The 23326-nt window shown below is 37.6% G+C and overlaps 2 protein-coding genes across 2 annotated transcripts; both read right to left on the reverse strand.

Annotated features, from left to right (window-relative positions):
* Window positions 1–29: 29 nt before the first annotated feature.
* LOC135620288 (vesicle-associated protein 4-2-like) lies at window positions 30–4085 on the reverse strand. The gene is made up of 7 exons (XM_065123129.1): window positions 3643–4085; window positions 2447–2517; window positions 2118–2199; window positions 1879–1997; window positions 630–707; window positions 417–536; window positions 30–316 (listed from the first exon to the last, which is right to left on the reverse strand). Exons 1-7 carry the CDS (start codon window positions 3923–3925, stop codon window positions 257–259), a joined length of 813 nt encoding a protein of 270 aa, XP_064979201.1. The 5' UTR covers window positions 3926–4085; the 3' UTR covers window positions 30–256.
* A 1666-nt stretch (window positions 4086–5751) lies between these two features.
* LOC135620290 (ubiquitin carboxyl-terminal hydrolase 14-like) lies at window positions 5752–23279 on the reverse strand. The gene is made up of 19 exons (XM_065123131.1): window positions 23021–23279; window positions 22764–22935; window positions 17836–17948; window positions 17426–17762; window positions 15242–15336; window positions 13777–13910; window positions 13635–13691; window positions 13481–13558; window positions 12314–12368; window positions 11421–11501; window positions 10333–10531; window positions 10198–10255; window positions 9995–10117; window positions 8180–8268; window positions 7978–8067; window positions 7698–7865; window positions 7397–7524; window positions 7040–7166; window positions 5752–6214 (listed from the first exon to the last, which is right to left on the reverse strand). Exons 1-19 carry the CDS (start codon window positions 23114–23116, stop codon window positions 6036–6038), a joined length of 2379 nt encoding a protein of 792 aa, XP_064979203.1. The 5' UTR covers window positions 23117–23279; the 3' UTR covers window positions 5752–6035.
* Window positions 23280–23326: the final 47 nt, after the last annotated feature.

A 23326-nucleotide genomic window follows, 5' to 3' on the forward strand; every position in this document is an offset into this window, starting at 1 on the left:
AACAAAAAGAAGTGCAAGATTTTGGAGACTACCACCAGAAACATATGTCTTTATTTCTCATCAAAGTAGAATCCCAATATCTACAAACAAGTCTGAATCAAGCACAAGAAATCTCTTAAGGATTTTAGTTTCCAAATGACCAATGAAAAGCCTAAATTAAGGAGGGAGGAATCATGACAGACATTTTCTCCATATACATGAATGGATCAGTGGATGTACTTGGACATTACAAGTTGCAACAATCACAAACCATACTTTACACTGAATCAACCCCTTCAACCTGCTGGCGAGCCAGATATCTTTCTCTTCGTTCTTTCTGGAAAAGGAACAAAGCAAAGATTTTAAAAAATATATAGAACAGATCATATACGAGAAAAAATAGTATATATGGTAAATAGAAGGAAAAAAAGTTATACCCATTCATCTATGACGAGCCCCTCTCCAACAATCCGAGGTCCTGTATCTTCAGGAGGTTTCTTGCGTGCCTCTAAAGCTGCATCAGCCTCTGCTAGCTGTCGCTTCAACTTCTCCAATTGCTTAAACAAATAGTGCAGCGTATTTCATAAACTGTCTTTTAAGAGTAAACAAGCAGTCTTTTCTTTTAAGTGTAGGGATCAACTATGGCTTACAGGACTTGGTCGTTCAGGGTCTAAGAACACAACCCGCAGAATCTGCTCCACTGCAACGTGGTCTTTCTGCTCATCAAACTGTTTAACAAATATTAGTCTTCCTCATTGCTTTAGATGTAATTCTTGCAAAATGTGCACGACAACGTAAAAGAATGCAGCCTGATATTAATTAATAAGTAAATCAGTACTATTAAAATTTGAATGTCTTACTACAAGCATTGATCAGTATTGTAATATTTAACCAGGATTAGGCAGAATGATCACCTGTTCATTAAAATATACACCAGTTGAAGGTTCAAATTGTATGCCGGTGCCAATAACAAGTTCAGATTACAGGACTCATCACAATCCTCTGCCAGATTTGGTGAGCTGAACCATGGACATGGTTACAGGACTCTTAACCAGAAAAAATTAGCTTCTAATTCCCTCCACCACCAACAATCTGACTGTGGCTTGAAGCCTTTTTTCTTTTCCTTTTATTTTTGGCAGACTAACATCTGTCCTGGACTCACTAGATGAACTATAATCTAGTACGCTAGCCATATTTATCAGAATGAGGTCAGACCAACTGGTCCAGCAGAAATCCAAGAGGATCAGTTAGCTTTAGTAAGTGAGGGTGTTATTGTCATTTAATATTTAAATCAAGTGATTGAGAACCAGAGTAGCAAAGTTCCCAGTAGACTCCAAATTATCCCCCAACACACGAGATTTACAATCTAGCTGCCACAGCTAAGTTTGGAAACCAATGCCTTATTTGACTATGCCCTTTGACAAAAGCGACAATATCAATTTTAATATCTATGAAGCATTGACATGAACATAAGCAATATGGACATGACAGCATAATATTATAAAAGCAGGGTACCACAGTTTTCCTCTCCCTCTAATCCTCTTGTTCTCTCCTCCTTTTGTCCTCCTCGACTGCAGTTTGACACTCTCACCATGTCAGACAAATACCCCCTACAAGTTGGACAAGGACACGACACTCATCCCAAGGGCCAAAATGTTGTGTCCATGCTTTCTAGAGTGCAAGAAAACAGCCTTACAAAGTCCTACAGAAAGACAAGAATGAAATTTTTTTCAAGGCGTCTACAAATTAGTTGCCAAAGAACAAATATCTAGTATAAACAAACTCACTGTTAACCAAATGAATCAAGATACTTCAAAAGATAAGCAAATCCGAACATTGCTCTGGACATGAATCATTTCATCTCAAGCTGAAGAGACTAAAAGCAAGGGACGGACTAACCAATTCTGGAACATATTCCATAGGTCCTTCCACCTTTAGACTGACAATCTTAAATTTAACCTTGCACTTTTGCTCCAGTGGTTTCTCGTTATTCTCTGGAGGCTCAACAAACTTGAAAACTGCCATTAGAAAGAAACAAAGGTAGGAGACTTTTATAGCAACCCCCAATAGTTACAAATGTCACATGCTGAGAGAAATCAAGGCAAAACCAGCAAGAAGGCAAAGAGGAAAGGAATTACCTGTAGCAATGATACTCTCGCCAGGAGAAAGTATACCTCCAGGAGGCCGCATAAAACAACTCTTTGGTGCAGTTGTTTGAAACTGAAACCACCAAAAGGTTAATATCTGCCCGACAAGGTTAAACATAGAAGAAATATAACAGGCAAACAAAGAACCTATGCCTAAATTGTGTAGTTAATATCTAAATAAAAAATTATTATTCTGTAGGGAAAAAAAAATCCGGATAGAACTAATTAATAAGTACTTAAAAATAAAAAAATACTGTTCACAACTCTTTAAGAAGCTCAATGTCATAAAATAGTAGCAACTAGGGTAAAGCCATACTTACCTTAAATGCCACATGAGACTTGCTGGTGTTCTTTATCTTTACTGCACTCCTGACCTGCTTGCCAGGTTCATCTTCAATAAAGAATCATAGCAAAAGTTAATGAAAGAAGTAACATCACCTCAGCAAAATAATAGGCATTCAAATTGATGTCTACACCATGAAACTAGAGGTAAGAAAGAATAAGAAAGATAATAAAAAATTGTACTCAATCTTCAATGTGGTCAATGGTTTAAGCAGAGTAAGATATTAAAAAGTATCCACTCGGGGAATATGAACAACCTAATTCACCCAATTTATGCAGAACAAAATGAAAGATATTGCCCCAACCCTCCATTTCAAACAAACTAATTGAAAGATAGAACAGACTTAGACATGGAATCCACAAAAAATAAGACCAGGTCTAACATATTAGAACTAAATGCTATGTACCATAAAAAGTAGCAAAAGAATAGCTGGCGATGGATAATCACAATGCACTAAGAGAAATTTATCGATCAGGATACACGATCGTATCAGCTTAAGTACAAACACCACCAACTATCAAGTGAACTCCTTTGCACGTCAGAAAAGCATTTAGAAACCAAATTACGGTTTGCATTTTGTAAATGAGAAAAAAAAAAAAAACAGTCTTGGAGAACGAAAAGGTAATGTTCTGCTTCGACCTTAAAGATTACCAAACCAATTGAAAGACCTGATACTTAGTTCAACTGGAAACAGAGACTAAAATGATAGCGGACAGATGTAAACTGAAGAGTTCCAAAGCTCAAATAGCATGTAGCCAATATACCAGTAAAAAGATCCATAGAGAGAGCTCATACAGACAAAACCATCTCCAATAGTCACACCAAATGCTAAGGTTCCGAGAGTAGGAGACAAAGGAAAAAGTAGACCTACAACTCCATACGAAGAAACACCAACTCAAACCTAAGAAATTTAACGCAAACGACACAATCCAACACTCCATAATATCCATAACCAATTCCTCGGGAAAAAGGAAGCTCCTTTGCAAGAACCCGATTAAAGATGAGAAAAAAGGCTTAAGAATGAAGACATGACACATCCAACGGTTCTATAAAGAGCTATTTTAACGACACAAGTTGGAAAAGGACCGCCCCCCTTTCCAAGATCGGCATATCAAACCTTGAGCGGAGGAGCAAAAAGATCCGCCGGAAAAGAACCCAAAGAAACGAACTCACATGGAAAGTAGATCTTAGTGGTTGGATCTAGACGGAGGCGGCGCCGGGTGGGCAGCAGCGCCTTGGCCACCGACGACACGGAACTGCCGCCGGAGCCGCGCCGCCGAGCCTCCGGCTGGCCCTGCCCCGTCGGTCGGTGCTGCTGCTGCGTCAAGCTATAAGCCGAGGAAGAGTTCAACGACGAGGAACCTCCGGCCCCGCCGCCGCCGAAGAAGGGCATCCGACAGAGGCCCCACCCCTTCCCCTCGACCGCCGCCCCGACCCTTCCATTCTCTACCGCCATGGCGAGATCCCGCCTCAATCCATCCAGCAGAGGCTCGCTCTCAGTCGACGGCGGAGAGGAGCGGACCGCGGTAGGACTTACGTCAGCTCAGCTACGCGGAAGACCGCGTCTGCTTGGGGCGGAGTGGCGACCTTTAGCGGAGTGATGGGTGACGGAACAGCTCGGACGTTAAATGACGAATTAATTGCATTGAAGATGGTAGGGTTTCAAGTCCGTGGAGTCGGATCATCTCTTTTCTTTCTTTCTTTCACTCGCTCTTTTACATATTCTTTTAATAAAGGTAAATATCGCATCAGACTGTTAATTAGACATTCAAAATGACTATTAGACAGTCTTATTAACAAGAAAAAATAACACAAATCCAGTAGCTGCAAAGTTGCGTGATCCGAAACACGGGCATGCAGGGTGTCTTAGTAAGCAGTGTATATATATCGCCTAGTAAAATCCAACGATAGCTGTTGTTGGTGTGATGACTTTAGCTACGCGTGTTCCTTCTTTCGTCAGGGTATAAAACATCTCTATCATGTAAACCACTTTATAGTCTTACGCACTATAAAAGACTTCAGATTTTTATGATCGTAATCCACAGAACGCCTTTAGCATGAGAGGGAACTTTTTGTTTTGGCACAAGGGTCAAACAATTACCCCTGTCGCTGTAGTTTCTGCGTCAAAGTTTGGTACCATTGCACAATAAATATATACATATATATATATATATATATATATATTTATTTATTTATTTGTTTATTTATTTATTTATTTATTGTTGTCCGTTGGTTTTGGACTGCGGCGGCCATTGGATGCCATGAATACTAGTGGCAGCGAACCATTAGCCGCGTGCATGGCTTCTGCCGAAGTAGTAAAACAAACACGAGGCTAGCGAACCATTTAGCTGCGCTCGTAGCTTGTGTGGAAGGAATGCGATGCGAGCCCTGTAACTCCCCCAAGCCCACGGTAACTACAAATCTATAAAGCTCTTCTTTCCGTTGCCACAGCATACGTAGGTAAGAGAAGAGGGGTATGGGGTGGGCGGGCAGGGGTTGCCTCATCGTAGCAGCCAGCATGAGTGCTGCGGTCGAAGCTCCGAAGGATCAAGCGGGACTGTACCGATGGAACAACGTGCTGAGGTCTCGCCAGAAGCCGTCGTCTCCGTCGACGAGGTCGTCTTCAACCGTCGTCAAGAGCAAAGGAGTGGAAGGTGGAGATGAGAGAGGCAAGCAGTCTGAGGAATCTCTTCGGTTAGTCATGTACCTAAGCTGCTGGGGCCCCAATTAAATATAACCGGTTAATACTAGTGAAATTACATATTATTTGTTTGAGCATGTTCAGGGCAATCTCTCATTTGACAACCAAGGAGTCCACCCTTCACCCACCGTAGCGGGGATTAACCTGAAAACCAAAAAGGGCAAACAAGAGAACAAATAAGAGTTCAGTGTCAATTTTCTTCTTGGATGTGGTTTCAATCAATCTGGGAATGATTTTTTGAATAAGCCCGAGATGCTGCCTTCCAAAGAAACTAGTGTTTCCTCTAGATGCTAATATAGAACAAGAACCTCCTCCTCTGCCAACTTGTAACTATTCTAGTATAAATAAAGATTGAAGGTCGTACCCAACATGATCATAGCATTATCCAGCAGGCTGGCAATTATGATATCTTCTAATACATATAGCAGGCTAGCACTACATTTTAACCTAATCATTAATCGGGCCCTTTCAAGTTATGATGACTTCTTACCCAATTACCTGTGTCGCCATATGACCTACAGTGGAAAATGCTGAACACCTACCACCCCGGAGTGTCTTCTCCATCTGCTGGGTTAACGATAGGGCAAAAGAAAGGCACGTCTTGATTTTCAGATTAATCACAAATGTAAACTCACTGTTAAGCCTATTTTCATGACAGGCAACTTGATATCAGAATCCAGGCAACAGAAAGATACCACTAAACGAAGTGAGAGATGAAAAACGATTGACCAAACACAAGTAGCTTGATCCCCGTATTCTAGCAAGGTCAGATGTAAGAGGTATCACCTGTCAAATTGCTAGTCAACTCCTGCTGTTGCTAGAGATTTGTCCCTTTGGATCACAGGGACAACCTTCGATAATGACTTTAGCCATCTATCCTCGAGAAAAAGTACAAGTATCCCATGTCTTTTGGTGGGTCAATTGAAGCCCCAACTTTGTTGTCGTTGAAAATCACCCATCTTCCATCTTTATACACATGAGCCACATAATGCCCACACTGGGTGGAGGTCCCGATGTGGCTGACCAATGCCATGAGCTTGTATCCTGCACAATGAAATTGTTACATGACTTGGAAAAGAAAAACTGTAACCAACTTAACAAATCTAGCCATATAACTGCATCAAACCAGGTCACTACTGACCCAGATTAGCAAATTTCAGAACACTAATAGGCATAGCATATCCTAAACCATATTAATCTGTCCTCCGGCAGAAGATGCAACAAAAACATTGTGAAATCAGCAAGTAACATATAGTCTATCTCATGGCTTATAGTATGATCTAACCGATACATACCGACCAATATTCACCAATCCAAACAAGTAACAATAATCGACCATGCAGCTCCCTATTGTCCAATATGGTGTTCACTTTATATTTTCTACTATTTTATTCAATGACACCAGAATTCTGTTCGAATAACCTGCCCGAGATGTAACTAAAAAAAAGTATTGATGATTGATACATGCAATCCTTTATTATGAGAAAAGCAATCTAAAGTTAAACACATGTCTAGTGGTAGACTTGAATGAAAACTTACTGCCATAACTCAAATCTCACATATGTGTCTGGCCAATAGCCATATTGCTGTGACTTTTAATTGATTACAGCTAGGGGCTCATTCTATGTGTCTTTCCATGACAATATGAAGTGGAATTTATATTTCGTGTTGCAACAGAAAGAAAAAAAAGAAGCATCATCCCATTTTGGGGATTCTAAAAATGAAGGCTTAAAATTAAGAAGTTTTGTGCAAGTTTCATCATAAGTCCAACATAAGAAAGTAAACAATAAATGCAAAAAAAAGAAAAATTATGAAACTTATCATCTCATATGCTAGGGAAAAAAAGGGTAGCAGTAGAAGGAATTTAACTGCCACTTCCATCAGGTACTGCAGGATCATCAGCCTGAACGCCACTTGAGGTTAATTCAGTGTCCACTGAGCTAGATGCCTCAGGGTGGTTAAATATCCAATCGGTTGCTTTCTCTATGTCCCCACCCTGTTTATGGGTAAAATACAACAAAGATCATCATCAAACATCCTATTGCAACAACTTAAAGGAAAATCTTCAGGATGTAGACAAAATTAAGTGCAACTTAGAATGACATGAAGTTGCAATCAACCAATTGCATATTATGCATGACAGCAACATTTTCATGTTAATCAAGAGGTTCATATCAATGAAAGCATGCAGAACTTCAAATTAATGGAGTTCGAGAAGAATGTTACTGAGGCCTTCAATGCTTTTTTGGCAACCCCTTCTTGAAACCCGAATGAAATTAAAGTTTCAACACTTGCTTCATCAACAGATTGAAGTTCCATTGTATGCGGGTTCTGTGAAATAGGATCATCAATATCTGCATTATAGTACCAAAAATCAAGTTGAAGTCATTCACCAAATGGAATTATCTTTTTTCTAAGTGCCATTCTAAATCCTATATAAGATCAAAAAGAGCTGTTCCATCCAATATAATTGTCAAGTAAACTTGATACCAAGGAACCAGCTTGCTTCATGCTTCCATACACAAACCTGAATCATTCATGTGAGACAGCAACCAAGTCATTGCTTCCTCAACCCCTGCATTGGCAGTGTTTATAGCAGCTTTCTGGCAGTGAACATAATTAAATCCCATAGCTGCAAGTTTGGAAACAATGTCCTCGCTGGCAACAAAATGGGTGGGTTCAACCTCGCAAGGACCTATAAAACAAGTACATCAGTCAACAAGCTATAGCAGAAAGGAGTACATACATAATTCAGCTTCTAGAAACTAATTTACTTAATGAGCATCCAAAAGAGTAGCGTTACAAACCTGTTTCTGGTAGTAGTTCTTCTCCTGGCTGCAAACCTTTGCTGCGCATATGTGTGATATCAATTACATCAGGCACATCAATGTAAACATCTGCATTATAAAGGTAGAATATTAATTGAAGAACTGCAAAAGAGAAAAAACACCAAGAATTCCAACAGATTAATTGCAAGGTCCTAAATATGAGATGAGAAAAAGAATCTACCAAGTTTCTTCGGCACCCATCCTTCCTCCAGCACAAACTTCTGCATGTGCAATACCAGGTAATCAGGAAACGTAGACAAACCAGCAGTCCTGAAAAACCATGTTGTCAGGTGTCTAAAATGATAAAGGATGAAAAAACTAATTACAGTAATACAGAAAGATTATAAATAAGCTTAATTGGCCAAGTTATTTAGGTATTATTAAGATTTTAGGTATAGACCATGTAGGAATGAGATAAATATCACATAAGGGAGTATATCTCATTCTGCTTCAGTATTTAAAACAAAGCTATAGAAAATTCGGATTCCAACCATGTTAGAATAAGACCATGCTTCGAGATATGATTTTCACAACACTAGAAGGTCATGTCCTATTTGTTGAAAGGATTACATGAGTGCATGCTGAAAGATAAGAAATGTAAGACATCAGATAACTGCTTCGAACCATAATGTTTCACATTTGCAGCTCAAATGTGTTGCATACACAACAGCCAATAGCAATATTCCTTATGTTACTTGTCATTTGAGATGTAGCTATATGTCGAGATTTGTCAGACAGTATATCAAACAGCCTGGAAGGGGATGATATCAAATGCAGGAGGTTCCAAACATCAGATCCCTCATTTCAGCTAGATAAATTTTTATCTAAACTTGTTGCCACCAAGAAATGCAGCACCAATAAATCCATGAGAGTATTTGGAAAAGGGCACAGTTGATTCTTTCAAAATTCTGAGGAATAGCATTTGCACTACATTTTCCAAGAGACACAAAGGATCAAAAGATAAATTCATTTGCAATGTGTTATAGACCAGTGACAAAGGTAAAAGGTTTACAGTTATGGAAGCTGAGAAGTTAAGTTATGGTTCAATTTTTGAGTCTTACATCCAAAATGAGGCTTAATTTGATTAAAATAGTTGCTAAAATTGGTGGTGCAATGACAATCTGTAATTTGCAGTGTATCTACACAAATAGTTACTAGAAATAACACTTTTCAATAAGCCAATATTCACGTCCTGCTAATCTGCTATAGAACAAGCATAGGCGCTGTAGTACATAATACCAAAGGAGAGCACAAGCTTAACTAAGTAATAATAGCTGGCTCACAGCTATTGATTCCAAACTTCAATAATACAGTATATAATGAGGACCAGGATCAGTGTTAAACATACTAACAAATCAGGGTAGGATACTTTGATCTTTTCCACTACTGAGCTTCATCAAGTGCAAGATTCAATGACTAGAGAACCTTATTTATCTTTTTTTTTTAATTTCGAAAGGAAGATTAATGAGAGTAGACTATTTCTCAGAAAGCGAAAAAGGATGCCCCAATGCGTGTCACCACTATGCACAATACAAGGGATTAGCTGCTTCAATGAAATCCTCATTCCTGTCTGAGAAAATACCAACACACCTAGCATAATTTCCTCACACCCAATAAAATTGTTTAAGAAAGGAAAAAAGAACTGCCTCTGCCTTATTCAAAATGAATAATGAGTAACAACATGGTTCTTAAGTTCAATATCAGAAGTATAAAAAGGCTAAAGATGGCACAACATAGAAAAGCCTGAATCATATAATTACTTTTCATGATTAACAATTACGGTCTGAACCTTACTATATGAATGTTGTCATGAAATGGAACTCAGATTCTGCATGTGCAACATGAGAGTCTATAGGTATATGATTTGGTATATCAAACATCAAGACAACAAAGAAATGATTGTCTTCAGATTTAACAAATCAAGAAATGGCAAATAATTACCCAGGTCTTCTGCATAATATCATAACAGGTCTTCTGCATAATATCATAAACTTACTTTATTGCTGTTGTCTTAGCATTTAACGCAGAGCTATAAAAATCATGGACCTCCTCAGGAGCTGAAAAACAATCTAGGCATGCTTCCAGTGGAACTCTTGGTCGTACAATTTCACCACGAGCTCTGTTTAAAATGCATCAGAAACATATAAACAACAGAACACAATGACAAAAAAAAGGATGCATTATGCTCTTATAGCTTACATGTCCTTCCCTTCCAATTTTTTTTCGGCCTTCAGCTTGTCAAAGGCTTCAAGCTGTTCTGAACCAATAAAGGGAGAGTGTTAGTACTACCTACAGATATCATTATAAAGAAATCAGTAGTTTAAAAAAAAATACCTCCATTAGTAGCCTTGTGCAACGGTATTGTCAGAGAAAGAATATAGTCTGATCTTTTATTATAAGCAACTTTTCCAGAGGGACACTGAAGCCTCTCTTCAATAATAAACTTAAAACTCCTTGAAGGATCCAACTCAGGTTTTCCAGCATTTCCCCGTTCAACTTGATCAAGAAAATACAGAAAAAACTCCAATGCATCCTGAAGAAAGTCCAATAAAAATCACAAGTTTAAAAACTTAATATGGGGACAAATATTTGATAGTCAAGAACACTGTCATACAACCACATGGATCAAACCCTCCAAAAGGGTATCTAGAAGGTGCTCTTAGGGTATGCATATTGACTCGTACACCACAAACCTAAACCATGTGGTCCAAAAAAAAAAAAACAATCTTAAGCCGAATCCATTAGTAGTAAACTCATCTAGCCCTATAAACTGCTGCAACCACTCCTATTTCCAGTGTGGTACTGATTTGTGTGTCAGAAGCCCTTTTGATTATGATAAAGGCATTAAAAAAAGACTTCTTTCCACTTAATACTTCACATTTCAGATGCTAAAAAGAAACAAGAAGGACCCATGCTAAAGTGTTCCAGAAAACCGTCAACAAAACAAAGTTCTTTCGGAACTCCTGCAATGAAGGTGCCAGTCCTTTAATCTGAGATTTATAGAAAGAAATTCATGTTATCAATCTTAATAACGTCACATATAAACATACCAAATCACCTGAGCAATAAAAAATAATTAATATAAAACAAACAAGTCACTTGTGAACATAATGAATCATTGAAAGTAACAACCGAACAGGCATAAAAGACGGAAAGTGCAAAATCAAACCATGCTTCTTGTTCTCGGGCCCATGTTACAACAATATGTATATTATTTGATATCATACGCCCCACATATATTGAACTAGAATGCAGGACTAACCACCATGCATCTTCCTTATCCACCCTTGCAAATCAAGTACGCTACAGCTACCATGTACTTATGGTTTAAAACTTTAAATGTCACCAACAAGTTCAAGACTCGAGCTATATAGAAACAAAACCATGTAGAAAGTTCCTATGGATCTTTACAAAAAAGGTACCTGTTGCCTCATACTTGAAAACTCACGATGATTGGCAGCAATAATTGTTTTAAACATGTGAAGGGGAATACCTTCTTGCTTCTGAAACAAAAGAGAAATTCTCTGAGCACAAACCAAAGGTACCAGCAGAAAAGCTTACATAATTAAATACACCAGCCACTTCAAATATAGGTTCATCTCCCTATAATTTCTTCACTAAAACCATGAATCAATTGCAGATTTATCTTATCTTCTGCAATAAAGAAGCATAACTGAAAATACATGATTATTGCTGTATGAAGTTTCTAATCATATCAAATCACTTTATAAAATTCGAATTTTCCCCAACTTCAATGATGTTGTGAACAGAAAACTTCAGAATAATAACACTTCGATTCGCATCACACCTGATCATGATAAGAGAGTGTTCAGAAGAAAAAGTTTTGAAGCCTAATAGCATCTTTAAGATCAGATTTACTAGTTGCTTCAACTCAATAAACAATCTTGCTTAATAGATTATTGCTAGAATTCTTCTTATTTCTTTTTTTTTTACAGAACTTCACATAAGTCATGAAATAAATTGCAATTTCCCATATTTGGATATCAGCAGGAGCAAGAATAATATGTAATGAAGAACTCCACAAGGCTTATAAGTATGCAAGACACACATAATGACTAGAAATGCCTTGTTCCTCCAAAATGGGGCATTAGATAACCAGGACAGAATAGAGATCCACTATGCTAACAAATGCAACTGAAGTATGCCCAAGGAATTTTCCAAGCCATTACACTCACTCCCCACATCTCCAAAAGGTCTAAAGATATACGAGAACTTACAATGCACGAAGTTGTTGCCAGACAGCAAAGAATATTTACCAGAAAATATAGCAAATTATGAGTTAAACTTATCATACCTCTTGAACTGGAAAAGAATATTTACCAGATAGCAATCCATGCGCCAGTTTAGTCCTATGTTAAAAATGCATCAAAAATTTAGAAGAACAAAAGGCTCATTTCTGGTAAATTAGACCACAAATATGTACATTAAGTAGCCAACAATTAAATGTGACAAAACAAACTAGCACAACAAATGCTATATATGAACTAAGTGACCAGATTCATCAACTCTATTGTAGAAGGAGATGAACACTATTATTTTCAAGAGGAAAAAGATGCAAGCATCCATGTAAGATCATAATACAAACATGAACCTAATAAGATAGTAAAATATCATTCTTCATGTTAATTCTTCCTGGCCTCTTTTTATTCATTTTCTAGTTTAAATTTGTACTTCCTCCTAATCCCAAATCCACCAGTCTGATCTAGCTGATCTCATCAATCCCAATCCAGTCCTGCAAACCTCGAATCAACCAAGTAGAAATACACAACAAGTGGTGACGTGTTTGTGATACAAAAATCAAAACAATTATCCACCAACAATATTTAAATTGCATTAGTGATTTAGTTCATCTATTTTTCCAAATAAGAATAGCATGCATCTTTCATCAGAACTTAACTTGTTGATCAACCAGCTAGAAACCATATAGTGGGATTTAGCGATGATACAATACTTCTTGTATAATACTGAAGCCTTATTTAGTTGTTTATGAACATATTCTTATGAACAAAATAGTCAAAAAGTTATATATTATCTAATTATCATTCATAATACTTCACACATAATTCACCATGGTTTCACTAATTTCAGCTAAAGGCTGTCAAATACAAGACTCCATCAACCAGGAGTCAAGGCAGCCAAGTCCTTATTTCAATTTTCAACAAATAATAAACATATATAACACCATCGGCAGGGAAACACTGGAACCAAAGATGCTTCTGAAACACATTTCCAATTGTAGAATGGAAATAAAGTCTTTCAACTTCCAGTCAGTACCAATTTATAGTTAACCAGCCAATCTAATGCATTTTGACCTATCCAACAACAAAACATGTTTGCAAAAGCAACCATTGGGTATGGCCAGGAAAAGTGTGGCCACTTAACACATGAATAGTCAGTTGTGTAATTGTTTGCACCTAGAGTAGCTGTACAATAAAAATTCATTAACTCAATCTACACTTACAACTGTGCATTTAAGTCTACTGTTGGATCAGAAGGAGCCATCAGAAAAGCCATCTTCAAACTCTGGTGTTCATAATATCTGTGTATAAGACAATTACATGATATAAGAGTGGCCTAGGTTGAGAAACCTTAAGTGCATGAAAAAATATACTAACCTAGAGATGAAAGCACGAGTTGTAAAAACTACTTGCATTATTGAAGCCATATAGCAGCTGACAAAGAAATACAACAAAAAACTGTTACTTTGCGAAAACTAATGTGATAGGCAAGGCTTCAATTTTTTCATCATCTGACTACCTATTTCCAAGATTAACAAGGCCAGTATATCCTGGACCAAATAAGGGCTCCACTTGCTGCCCACTTTCCTGAATACGGTTCCAGTCAAAATTCATGTTCTGGTCAAGTTCCTTTTCAGTGGTAGTCATTTCTGTCTGCAAAAAATATGAATACACTTTCAAGAGATGTTCTTAACAAATGCATGCCCTACCATGGACCACTAAGACAGTTTTGGAATACTCAGTAAGTGTAGCAAGTATCAAGCAGATCCTGGCCTCAACCATAACCATATACACAAGACTTATTCACCACAATATGAAGTCAGACTTCACAAGATGGTACCTTTAGTAAACAAAGTTTCTACTGTTTAATATGCTGTCTGAGCATAACCCTCTTCCTCCATCCCGGACAACCAGTGTGTCCGAAATATAAGCCCACTGCCTGTATCTAAAGATCTCAAATCATACATACAATTTTTATTTAAATATACCAAATACCTAACAAAACTTAATTCCTTCTGCACTTCTGTTTCTTTGCCAACTACTGCACCCTCTTTTTATGTGCCTCATCAACTTTGACACTAAACTCATTGCAGACTATATCTTTCTTAGGTTTAGTTTAAAGGGGATTTCCAAGGAAAAAAACACATGTATTTAGTACATTCATAGGTCTTGAAGAATTTAATTATCTTCTTTGACTGCTATCTCTATGCTTTGTTGTGAAAACAGCACTGCAGTTCTATATGTTGCAATAATGGTATCAAATACCAATTGGACCAATATGTAACAAGGTATTTTTCAGTATGACCAAAAACAGGTACCAGATTGTATGGATCAGGACCAATCACCACCCATTTTGGCACACATTTTAATATTTTCTTTTGAGTACTACCAGATAGTTCAATTTGGTATATCGCCTAGAATGTTGAATTTGTATTAATCCAACAAGTTGTTATAACTAGTATCAGACCAGTATTTAAAACTTTGATCATAATACTAGCCACAACAGTTAAGCAGCAAAGAAAAATAAGTATGCACAGACCACTAACGTCACATATTGCTTGGTGAGTTTGATACATAGATTGCAGAATCAATAAATGGGTGTAATCGGATACAAACAATGGACAAACTTTCATTGCATAATAAATGTTATTGAACTTCAATTCATACCCATTGATGGAATTAAGGTGTCAAACAGTGCTGCAGAAATCTTATTGCAAAGGTCCTAAAAAATGACCTGTTATCCAGCCATTAGGAGAGTTGATGAAGCACATCACAACATCAAAAGCATCAAACAGCAATCATATAAAAGTACGAATGTATTAAAATAAAGACACAGGATACTAAGAGAAAAATAACCTCAGCATCGTGAGGTAAAAAAACATGTTAAAATGTTCTTGGCCTGATATATTAAGTGAAAATTTATCAGCATAAAATAGTTATATAGCCAAAAAAAGGTTCTCCCATAAGATGAAATCGCCACTAACCTTTTGCAATGATGAGAAATCGATACCAAAAAATTCTAGATGTTCAGCCAATAAAGGATCCTCAACGGTAACATCCTCAGGGTAAGAGAAAACATCTGAACTGCCATAATGGTTACACTATAAGTGACATCTTACTAGAATAAAATGCAAAAAGCTCACATCTTATTTTGATAACATCATTTATTATGGAAAAAAAATGAAGAAAATGGTATATAATTTCCCACTGTCATTTTTAAAAATTTTAACATTTAGTGGAAAAACATAAATATAGCAAACACGCTTAAGTAGTTAGCTCATTTTCATACACTTTTCTCATCCAAGTCTACATTCAGAATAGCATATATAAAGGGAAAGTTGGGATCTAACCCACCTACCATGGGAAAAAAATAATATACAGTTTTCGGAGTGCATGTATCCACCTGCCTCATGACATAATTCTCTAAAACAACATGGACACCATATTTCATTAATAATTCACCTTCAGCTGGATGCTTTCTTACAATTGCTTGGCTGCAACTTTAATTTACTCAACTGATTTCAGAATACACTATAATTTTGCATGCTCAAGAAATAGAAAACTGGCAGTGTCCTAGGAAGCAGATGACTTGGATGACCAAGCCTTTGAACAATATGCAGTCATTCTGTGGACACGTCTGTGAAATGCTTGTGATGTGTCCTTTAATATTTGAACAGTTCAAATTTAAAACATGAAACTAGATATTGAGTTAGACTTATATGATAAAACCAAAAAAGTAACAGCAAAAAACAACCACTTAAAAATACAACAAAAGAAGTCAAAGAGGAACAAACAAGAACACACAAACCTTTGTGTGAGCAACTAGGCATACTTAAGGTTGCTGGACCTGTTACACAGTCCAGGTACTATGTGGTATGTCCATAAACCCACCTTTAGAATGCAGTTCAGTTCTTTCAAATGCTATTATCTGTTAAATTTTTTTGAGGACATCATGATAAAGTATAAATTTCTAACTCCTAAATTAGTATTTAGAGTATTGCAAGCTTTGTCTAATTTACTAGTGTTACCATCAGTTTTTTCCCTGGTGTTTGTTCATTTTCAATCCTCTCAAGAAAGCTGGAGTACTCCTTTCTTACATGACAAATGAGCCAGATATGTTGGTCTAAATACCCTTCATCCTTCCAGTATTTGTGGTACTGATCATGGAACTCACTGCACCTCTTGTAATTACTGTAGCCATTCCATCTCTGTCTCCAAAAACCATTCTTCAGCTCCTTATGAATTAATTCTATTCCTCTTGCTATAGCATAGCATGTCAGCATCCTTTAAGAGCCCATCTCAAGGCTACAGGCATATCGGGTTCCTTGTAACTTCATGATACAAACAATGAACCAGGTGATATCATCAAATTGATATATTACTGCCTGTCTTCTTATCTATTAAAAACCCTAGTTGGGAGGACTCATCATACCAAAAGGTAAACATCCAGTAATGACCCAATCTTTAAGTTAGAATTATTATTTTGGGCATACAGATACAGAAGGCACAAATGAGAAGCTTTACGCCAGAATTATTATTATAGGCAAGCAGATACCAACAGCAAAAATGATAAGTGTGTTACACATGTATTACTTAGATTGCTTTGGAGTTTAGGTTTTAGACAAGATTATGAAACAGGTAACGCTTGGTTGTTAGTTCATTCTAGTCTAAGCATCCAAACCCCACACATAAGTAACCTGATCAGACCCGATACAACACATAATACAGGTAGATAACAGTATAGGCAGTTAGTTTGCAACTGTAAACAAATGCAAGAGGGACATAAAGCTGTCTTATTGTCCAAAACCACCAAAATTAAAAGCACTAAAGCTAGCCATAACAAGTGCTTTATTGAAAAAAAGAATTTATCTAAATAAGCACAAGCCATATGAACTGTTGTACTTGAACTAAAGTCAATTGAGTATTCTAGAACAAGATCAAAGATGCAAGTTGTTCTAGTAAGATAATGTCAACATGAAATGAGGACTGAAGAGAAATAAATTTAGGCAGCCACAAATGAGTACTTCAAACATTAGCATCAAAATAACATGAGAAACAAGATATTTGCACAGCTACATACAAGAACTTGACAGCAGAAAATAAGTTTTATGCAAGAAAAACTATAAAAGAAAACTGCAAATGCTTTCAGAGGACAGAAGAATCATTACCTGCACCTTCCAAATCAGCAGTTATGGTACCAAGTTTCACAGCTAGAGGATACCGTGTCTCCTCGTAATGTTCAGTTGCGTGATTATTGCCACCACTTCCATCCCAATTTCTACGACCACAAAGTATCATGCCATCAGTTAAGTTTAGCCAGAGATTATCAGACTTATCACATTTGCAGCATTTCCAGCCATATGGAGGCACCACAACACCAGTATTAATCTGTTGCAGATTCATTGCATAAGCACTAACTTTCTTCTTCTCTGCAGTCCAAGATGCTAATTGCTCATTGCATTTAGCACCCTCGGCTATCAAAATGGCATTAACTGCCAACCTAACCTACAAGTTGGTCAAACAAAAGGACAATATATGTAAGAAGGACCATATATTAAAAAAATAAAAATGCAGGTACCTTTTCTGGCAACTCAACCGATGGAAATGGAAGAGACATATAATCAGGCAACATGACAATGCTGTAAGTCTCTTCATATTCAGTTTCTTCATGGTCAAATCCTCCATCCACACCTGCAAACCATGCTATATTACAAGAGCCTTTTTCCATAAGAATATCCAAATCATTTTATGTTTGTTTTGTTGCAGAGCCTACTTCAAATGTAAACATAATATATGGAATCGCTGACCCTTATTCAGTTTTGATTACAGAACAGATGTTAAGAACACAACTAACTTGTACATCAAATCAAGAGCAATTACCTCAATCCTCAAATGAGATATTGTAAGGAAAAATTGCATGCTTACCACAATTTCTGTCAACTCAAGCTACTTTGAGAATTAGTGTCTTGATCAAGGATTTTAATTTCGAATAATATCGCTTGTATCGAGTGGTACATACTGGTCTATCAGTAGAACAGTAAGTGGACCGTCCGCTACCGGGTGGTAGCATCGAATGAGATTGTTTCCGCTCCAAAAACGGTCGGTGACCGAGAAGAAAAAAGAGGGAGAAGAAAAGAAAAAACCTAGAGATCCGACACGGCGACAAAGCCTCGGCGACATCGCGGGGAGAAGAGATTTCTTTTCCCCAGCAGAAGAAATGAGGAGTTTTTTTTTTTTTGAACTTTTTTGCGTGAGGAGAAGAAACCCCACGCGTGCAAAAACCGAGCAATGTCGCCTTTTTTTTGTGCGGGGAGAAGGAAACGGTTTCTTCTCCCCATGCGAGCAGAAATCGAGCATTGTCGCCCTTTTCCTTTTTTTTTTTAAATCGAGCGATGTCACCTTTCCTTTTTTTTTCGCGCGGAAGAGAAGGAAACCTCCTTCTCCTCACGCGAGCAGAGTGCGAGGAGTATCGAGGTGCCGTAGTTTTATTTTTATTATTATTATTATTATTATTATTATTATTTTATATATATATATATATATACCGAGCGGTATACCGAAATATACCACTCGATATACTTGTACCGTACCATACCGAACTGAGCTCGAAACTTTGGTACGATACAAAATTACGAACCTTGGTCTTGACATACTTTTATCATGAAAGTATGGGGTGACGTATGACATTTGGACAGGGCTAACAAGAATGAGTATCATTAACTTTCTTGTTTCTTGCAACAGAAGGGTGGTGTTTCATAAGTCAGTTAATTCTTCTGAAAAGATCCAAGATGCAGACTATATTAAGAGCTTGATGGACATCATAGTAGAGGACATCGGACCATGGTATACTGTCCAAGTAGTAACCGACAATGGAGCGAATTTCAAGAAAGTCGGTTTGCAATTGATGGAAAAAGGAAAAACATTGTTTTGGACTCCATATGTAGCTCATTGCATAGATCTAATGCTGAAAGATATTGGTGAGCTGGACATGGTCAAGAAGTGTGTAGCTCAAGTACAATCAATTATAAAGTTTATATATAATCATTATTAGATCCACTCTTTAATGCAAAAGTATGTAAACGATGAGATACTCCGACCTGGAGTCACTCGATATATTACCAATTTCATTGTATTAAAGTCATTACAACATAAAAAGGCATAACTTGAAAGCAATGGTCACCTCACAGAAGTGGTTTGATTCCAGATATTCGAGATTGAGCGATGCAAAAAAGATAGAAAATGTCATTCTTTCCTCTAGATTTTGGGAGATCGCAACCGAAATCATAAAAGGTGTAGAACCACTTTATGTTGTTCTCTGTAAGGTCGATATGGACAAGTGTTCACAGATATCATATCTTAAATATATATTGATTTCAACAAGAGAGGAGATCAGGAAAGCATTCAAAGATGATTTTAAGACTAACCAATATGTACGGATCATTGATCGTCGGACTGAAGTTCATATGGATCAACATATCCATAATGCAGGTAAATTCATATTCGGAATAATTTTTTTTATATAATAAAAAATCATACTAACAAAATTATGTCTTGCAACGTATTATCTAAACCCGACAATTCAATATCAATATGCTCTTAGAACACAAAATGATTTACTAACGGCACTATAAAATGTTATATATCGACTCTTGCCAAACACTGCTGATGCAACCAATGCTCTTATGGAGGGTCGATTATTTCGAGAAACAGTTGATTCATTCTTCGACGTTGTAGCTATATCGTATCGTTACACTATGGATCCTGGTGAGAAAAAGTTACACATATTGATTATCAATTATATTTAATATTAATTATTGTTATGCTAATAAAATCTTATTTATATCTTTTTGCAGTCGAGTGGTGGCTACAATTTGGAGGGGATGCACCACATTTAAGGACTATTGTCGTTTGTGTACTTTCACAAACGACGACATCTAGTGGTTCGAACGTAATAGGTCAACGTTCGCATTGATTCATACAAAGGTCCGTAACAGACTCTTGTATAGATGGTTAAAGAAACTGGTATATGTCCATTATAACATGCAGCTAAGATTACGGTGTACCAAGCTGGATAAGGAGCCAAAGGAACCAGATATTGATCCCATCGACCTCCAATTCTATAACGAAGATTAAGAGCCGATGTTAGAGTGGGTCAAAGCGACAAAGAACCAAGAGGATCCTCCTTGATAAGGTAGGAGATCCTCAACGTCCTACGCGTTTTCTCACCGAGACAATAGAAGAAGAGGAAGCATAACCCCAGCAAGTGGAAAATCCCCCTTGGTCACAACATGGTAGGAGTCAAACAACATCGGGTCAGACTGCTCGAGGAACTATAGATACCCAACTGTCACTGTCGTCCGCCCAACGTGCAAAGGCAAAGGCAAAGGTAGAGGCAAAGGGGAAGGCAGTAGCATCAGCCGCATCGTTGGAAAAAATCAAGTTGAGCAACGAGACACTTTCGCAATTGCATTCAGCAACTCGCTCGGTCCAGAGACATGACAGCAACACGGACAACAGTGCCTCGACGGATGATGGTGGCGACGTCGGGCAGTCGTTGGTCTCATCTACACAACTTGAGGGTGGTGCATGGACCAAGGAGCAATATTTTACACATGCTACCCAAGATTCAGATCATGGAACTCGACAAGGTCAAATCTATGTGCGAAAGGGGAAGAGGAAGCCAGTAGATGAATTTGAACGGATGCGACAAAACCTACACGATGTAGACACAGAACGAAACTCATCATATTCACAACTGTTGTATTATGGAAAATCTTACGACCAACAGCAATACGATGATAGTTGGTCATACTTCTCCGTGCAACAGTATGATACGGAGCAACAAATCAGTAGCGAAAGTAGAAGCTCTAACATTCACCGATACATGCCTCAAGAGCTGCCTTGAACACATGATTCATAACGATCAACCTACAATCATCACCACATTGATGCATCAATGACATATGATGTATCAATACACTATGTCATGAGATCAATTTCAGGATTAAATCCAACAAACATATCATATTGATATACAAATACATAGGATCGAGGACCCCGATCCACCACCCGTGAAGGCCTGTCGTTTATTTCGGTGGTAGAATCAACAATCAAGTATATCTACATATATAATTATTTAATTATTTGAATCTTAAAGTTTATATTGTAATAAAATAATCTAACAATTCAAATGATTTTTCTGTAGATATTTTAATATTTATAGAAGGACAATCTGTAACGGATCGAAATACGAACCTTGTATAAGGCTATTCCTCAAAACCCAAAAAAGATATGTGATACTATTCTTACCTAATTTACATTGATTTTGCTAAACTTATACTAAATGTATATTTATTTCTAACTTAAAAACTCTATCCAAACTTTTTTTTATTTTTTAGGTATTTTTCGAGTATTTTACACCTAAATTAGGCGTACCGCTCAGTACGTCGTACCGTCCCATACCGAGCAAAGCTCGATACACCAGTACAGTACGAAATTTTAATCCTTGCTTTCATTAGTGTATTTTCCACGATCTAGTTCTACTTTCCATGATGTGACATTATTTATTTTTATCACCATGTAACGCTTCAAGGAACACTTCCGCGATGTTGACATAAAGGCACTTGGGCTTCAAAGAAGAGCTGATAGATAAGAATTTGCATAACAATTATAGCTATAACCAAATCTTACACCCATTTATATCTTGTTACAATAATGCTATTTATGAGAACCAGCAGACATAATAATCCTCTGATTTTGATCACCCCCAGAGGCTTTGCCAATGATGTTCACCATAGAAAGCATATATGAGTGATTTAATGGCAGTTATGCACACTATGCAATGATTTACAAAACAAAATTTGAACAAAAGATTTCCACAGTGCTTCGAAGATGAAACTTTGTTATGCTAAATATTTCCATGATCTGTATCAATGTTGCAAAAGCGATAAGGACAATACTGTAAATAATTTTTATTTTGCTTTGACTGTTCCATTTGGTTGCTCGAGAAGACCATTTCAGGTTCAAGAAATTTGATGCTAGCATTAGAAACAATTTCAAGAACAAGAAACAAAAGCTTACAGTCTTACACCAATTTATATCTTGTTACTGTAATGCACTTTATGAGAACCAGTAGACATATTAATCCTTTTCTTTTGTTTTCCTCCAGAAGTTTCGCCAATGACTTTCACCATAGAAAGTATATATGTCAGCGGTTTAATGACAGTCGGGCATATTATGCAATGGATTATACAACTAAATTTGACTGAAAAAAGATTTCCACAGTGCTTCAAAGATGAAACATCATTACCTTAAATATGTTCATAATGTGTATCGACGTTGCAAATGTGGATAAGGACGATACTGTAAATAATATTTGTTATGCTTTGACTGTTCCGTTTGGTTGCTCAAGAGAACCATTTCAGAGTCGACAGAATTTAACGCTAGCATTACAGATTATTTCAAGAACAAGAAACCAAGCAAAACAAATCCAATAGAACAAAATACCGATCGCGAGGAGGGTAGGCTTCTTGAGAGGCCGGTCCTCGGGCACGGGCTTGGGCCGCTGCTGTATGTGGAGGTAGACGGGGTTCCCGCTCTTCTCATAGTTCCACCCCACGCCCTCCTTCCCGAACGCAATAAACGAGCTGAGATCCACGTACAGCCCCCCTTCCGACCTCTGGCCGGCGCAACACGGAACAAGATCAGTCCATCGGAAAACGAATCAAAGAATAGCGGCGAGAAGAGATCAGAAGGGAGGCTACCGGGGTGTCGAACGAGATGCAGCACTCCGTCTTGTAGATGCGGTTGGTGGGCTCCGGGATCCGAACCCTGGAGAGGTGCGAGCGGAGGAGCTCCATCGGCGACGATAAGCGGTTTGAGGAAGAGATAAAGGAGGACGACGAGATCGAAGAGAGGGCGGTGCTAGGGTTTTCGTCGCTGTTATCGCGGGGAAGAGGGAAAGAGACGGAGGGAGAGAGAGGAGGAGGGGGGATTCTTTTCTTGCGCCGATATCCTTTCGGCGCGCCTAAAGCTTGACGTCTTTTGAAGTCATTTCCGAAGCGAGTCCT

The sequence above is a fragment of the Musa acuminata genome, chromosome BXJ2-8, assembly GCF_036884655.1.
Source record: "Musa acuminata AAA Group cultivar baxijiao chromosome BXJ2-8, Cavendish_Baxijiao_AAA, whole genome shotgun sequence".
Taxonomy (NCBI): domain Eukaryota; kingdom Viridiplantae; phylum Streptophyta; class Magnoliopsida; order Zingiberales; family Musaceae; genus Musa; species Musa acuminata.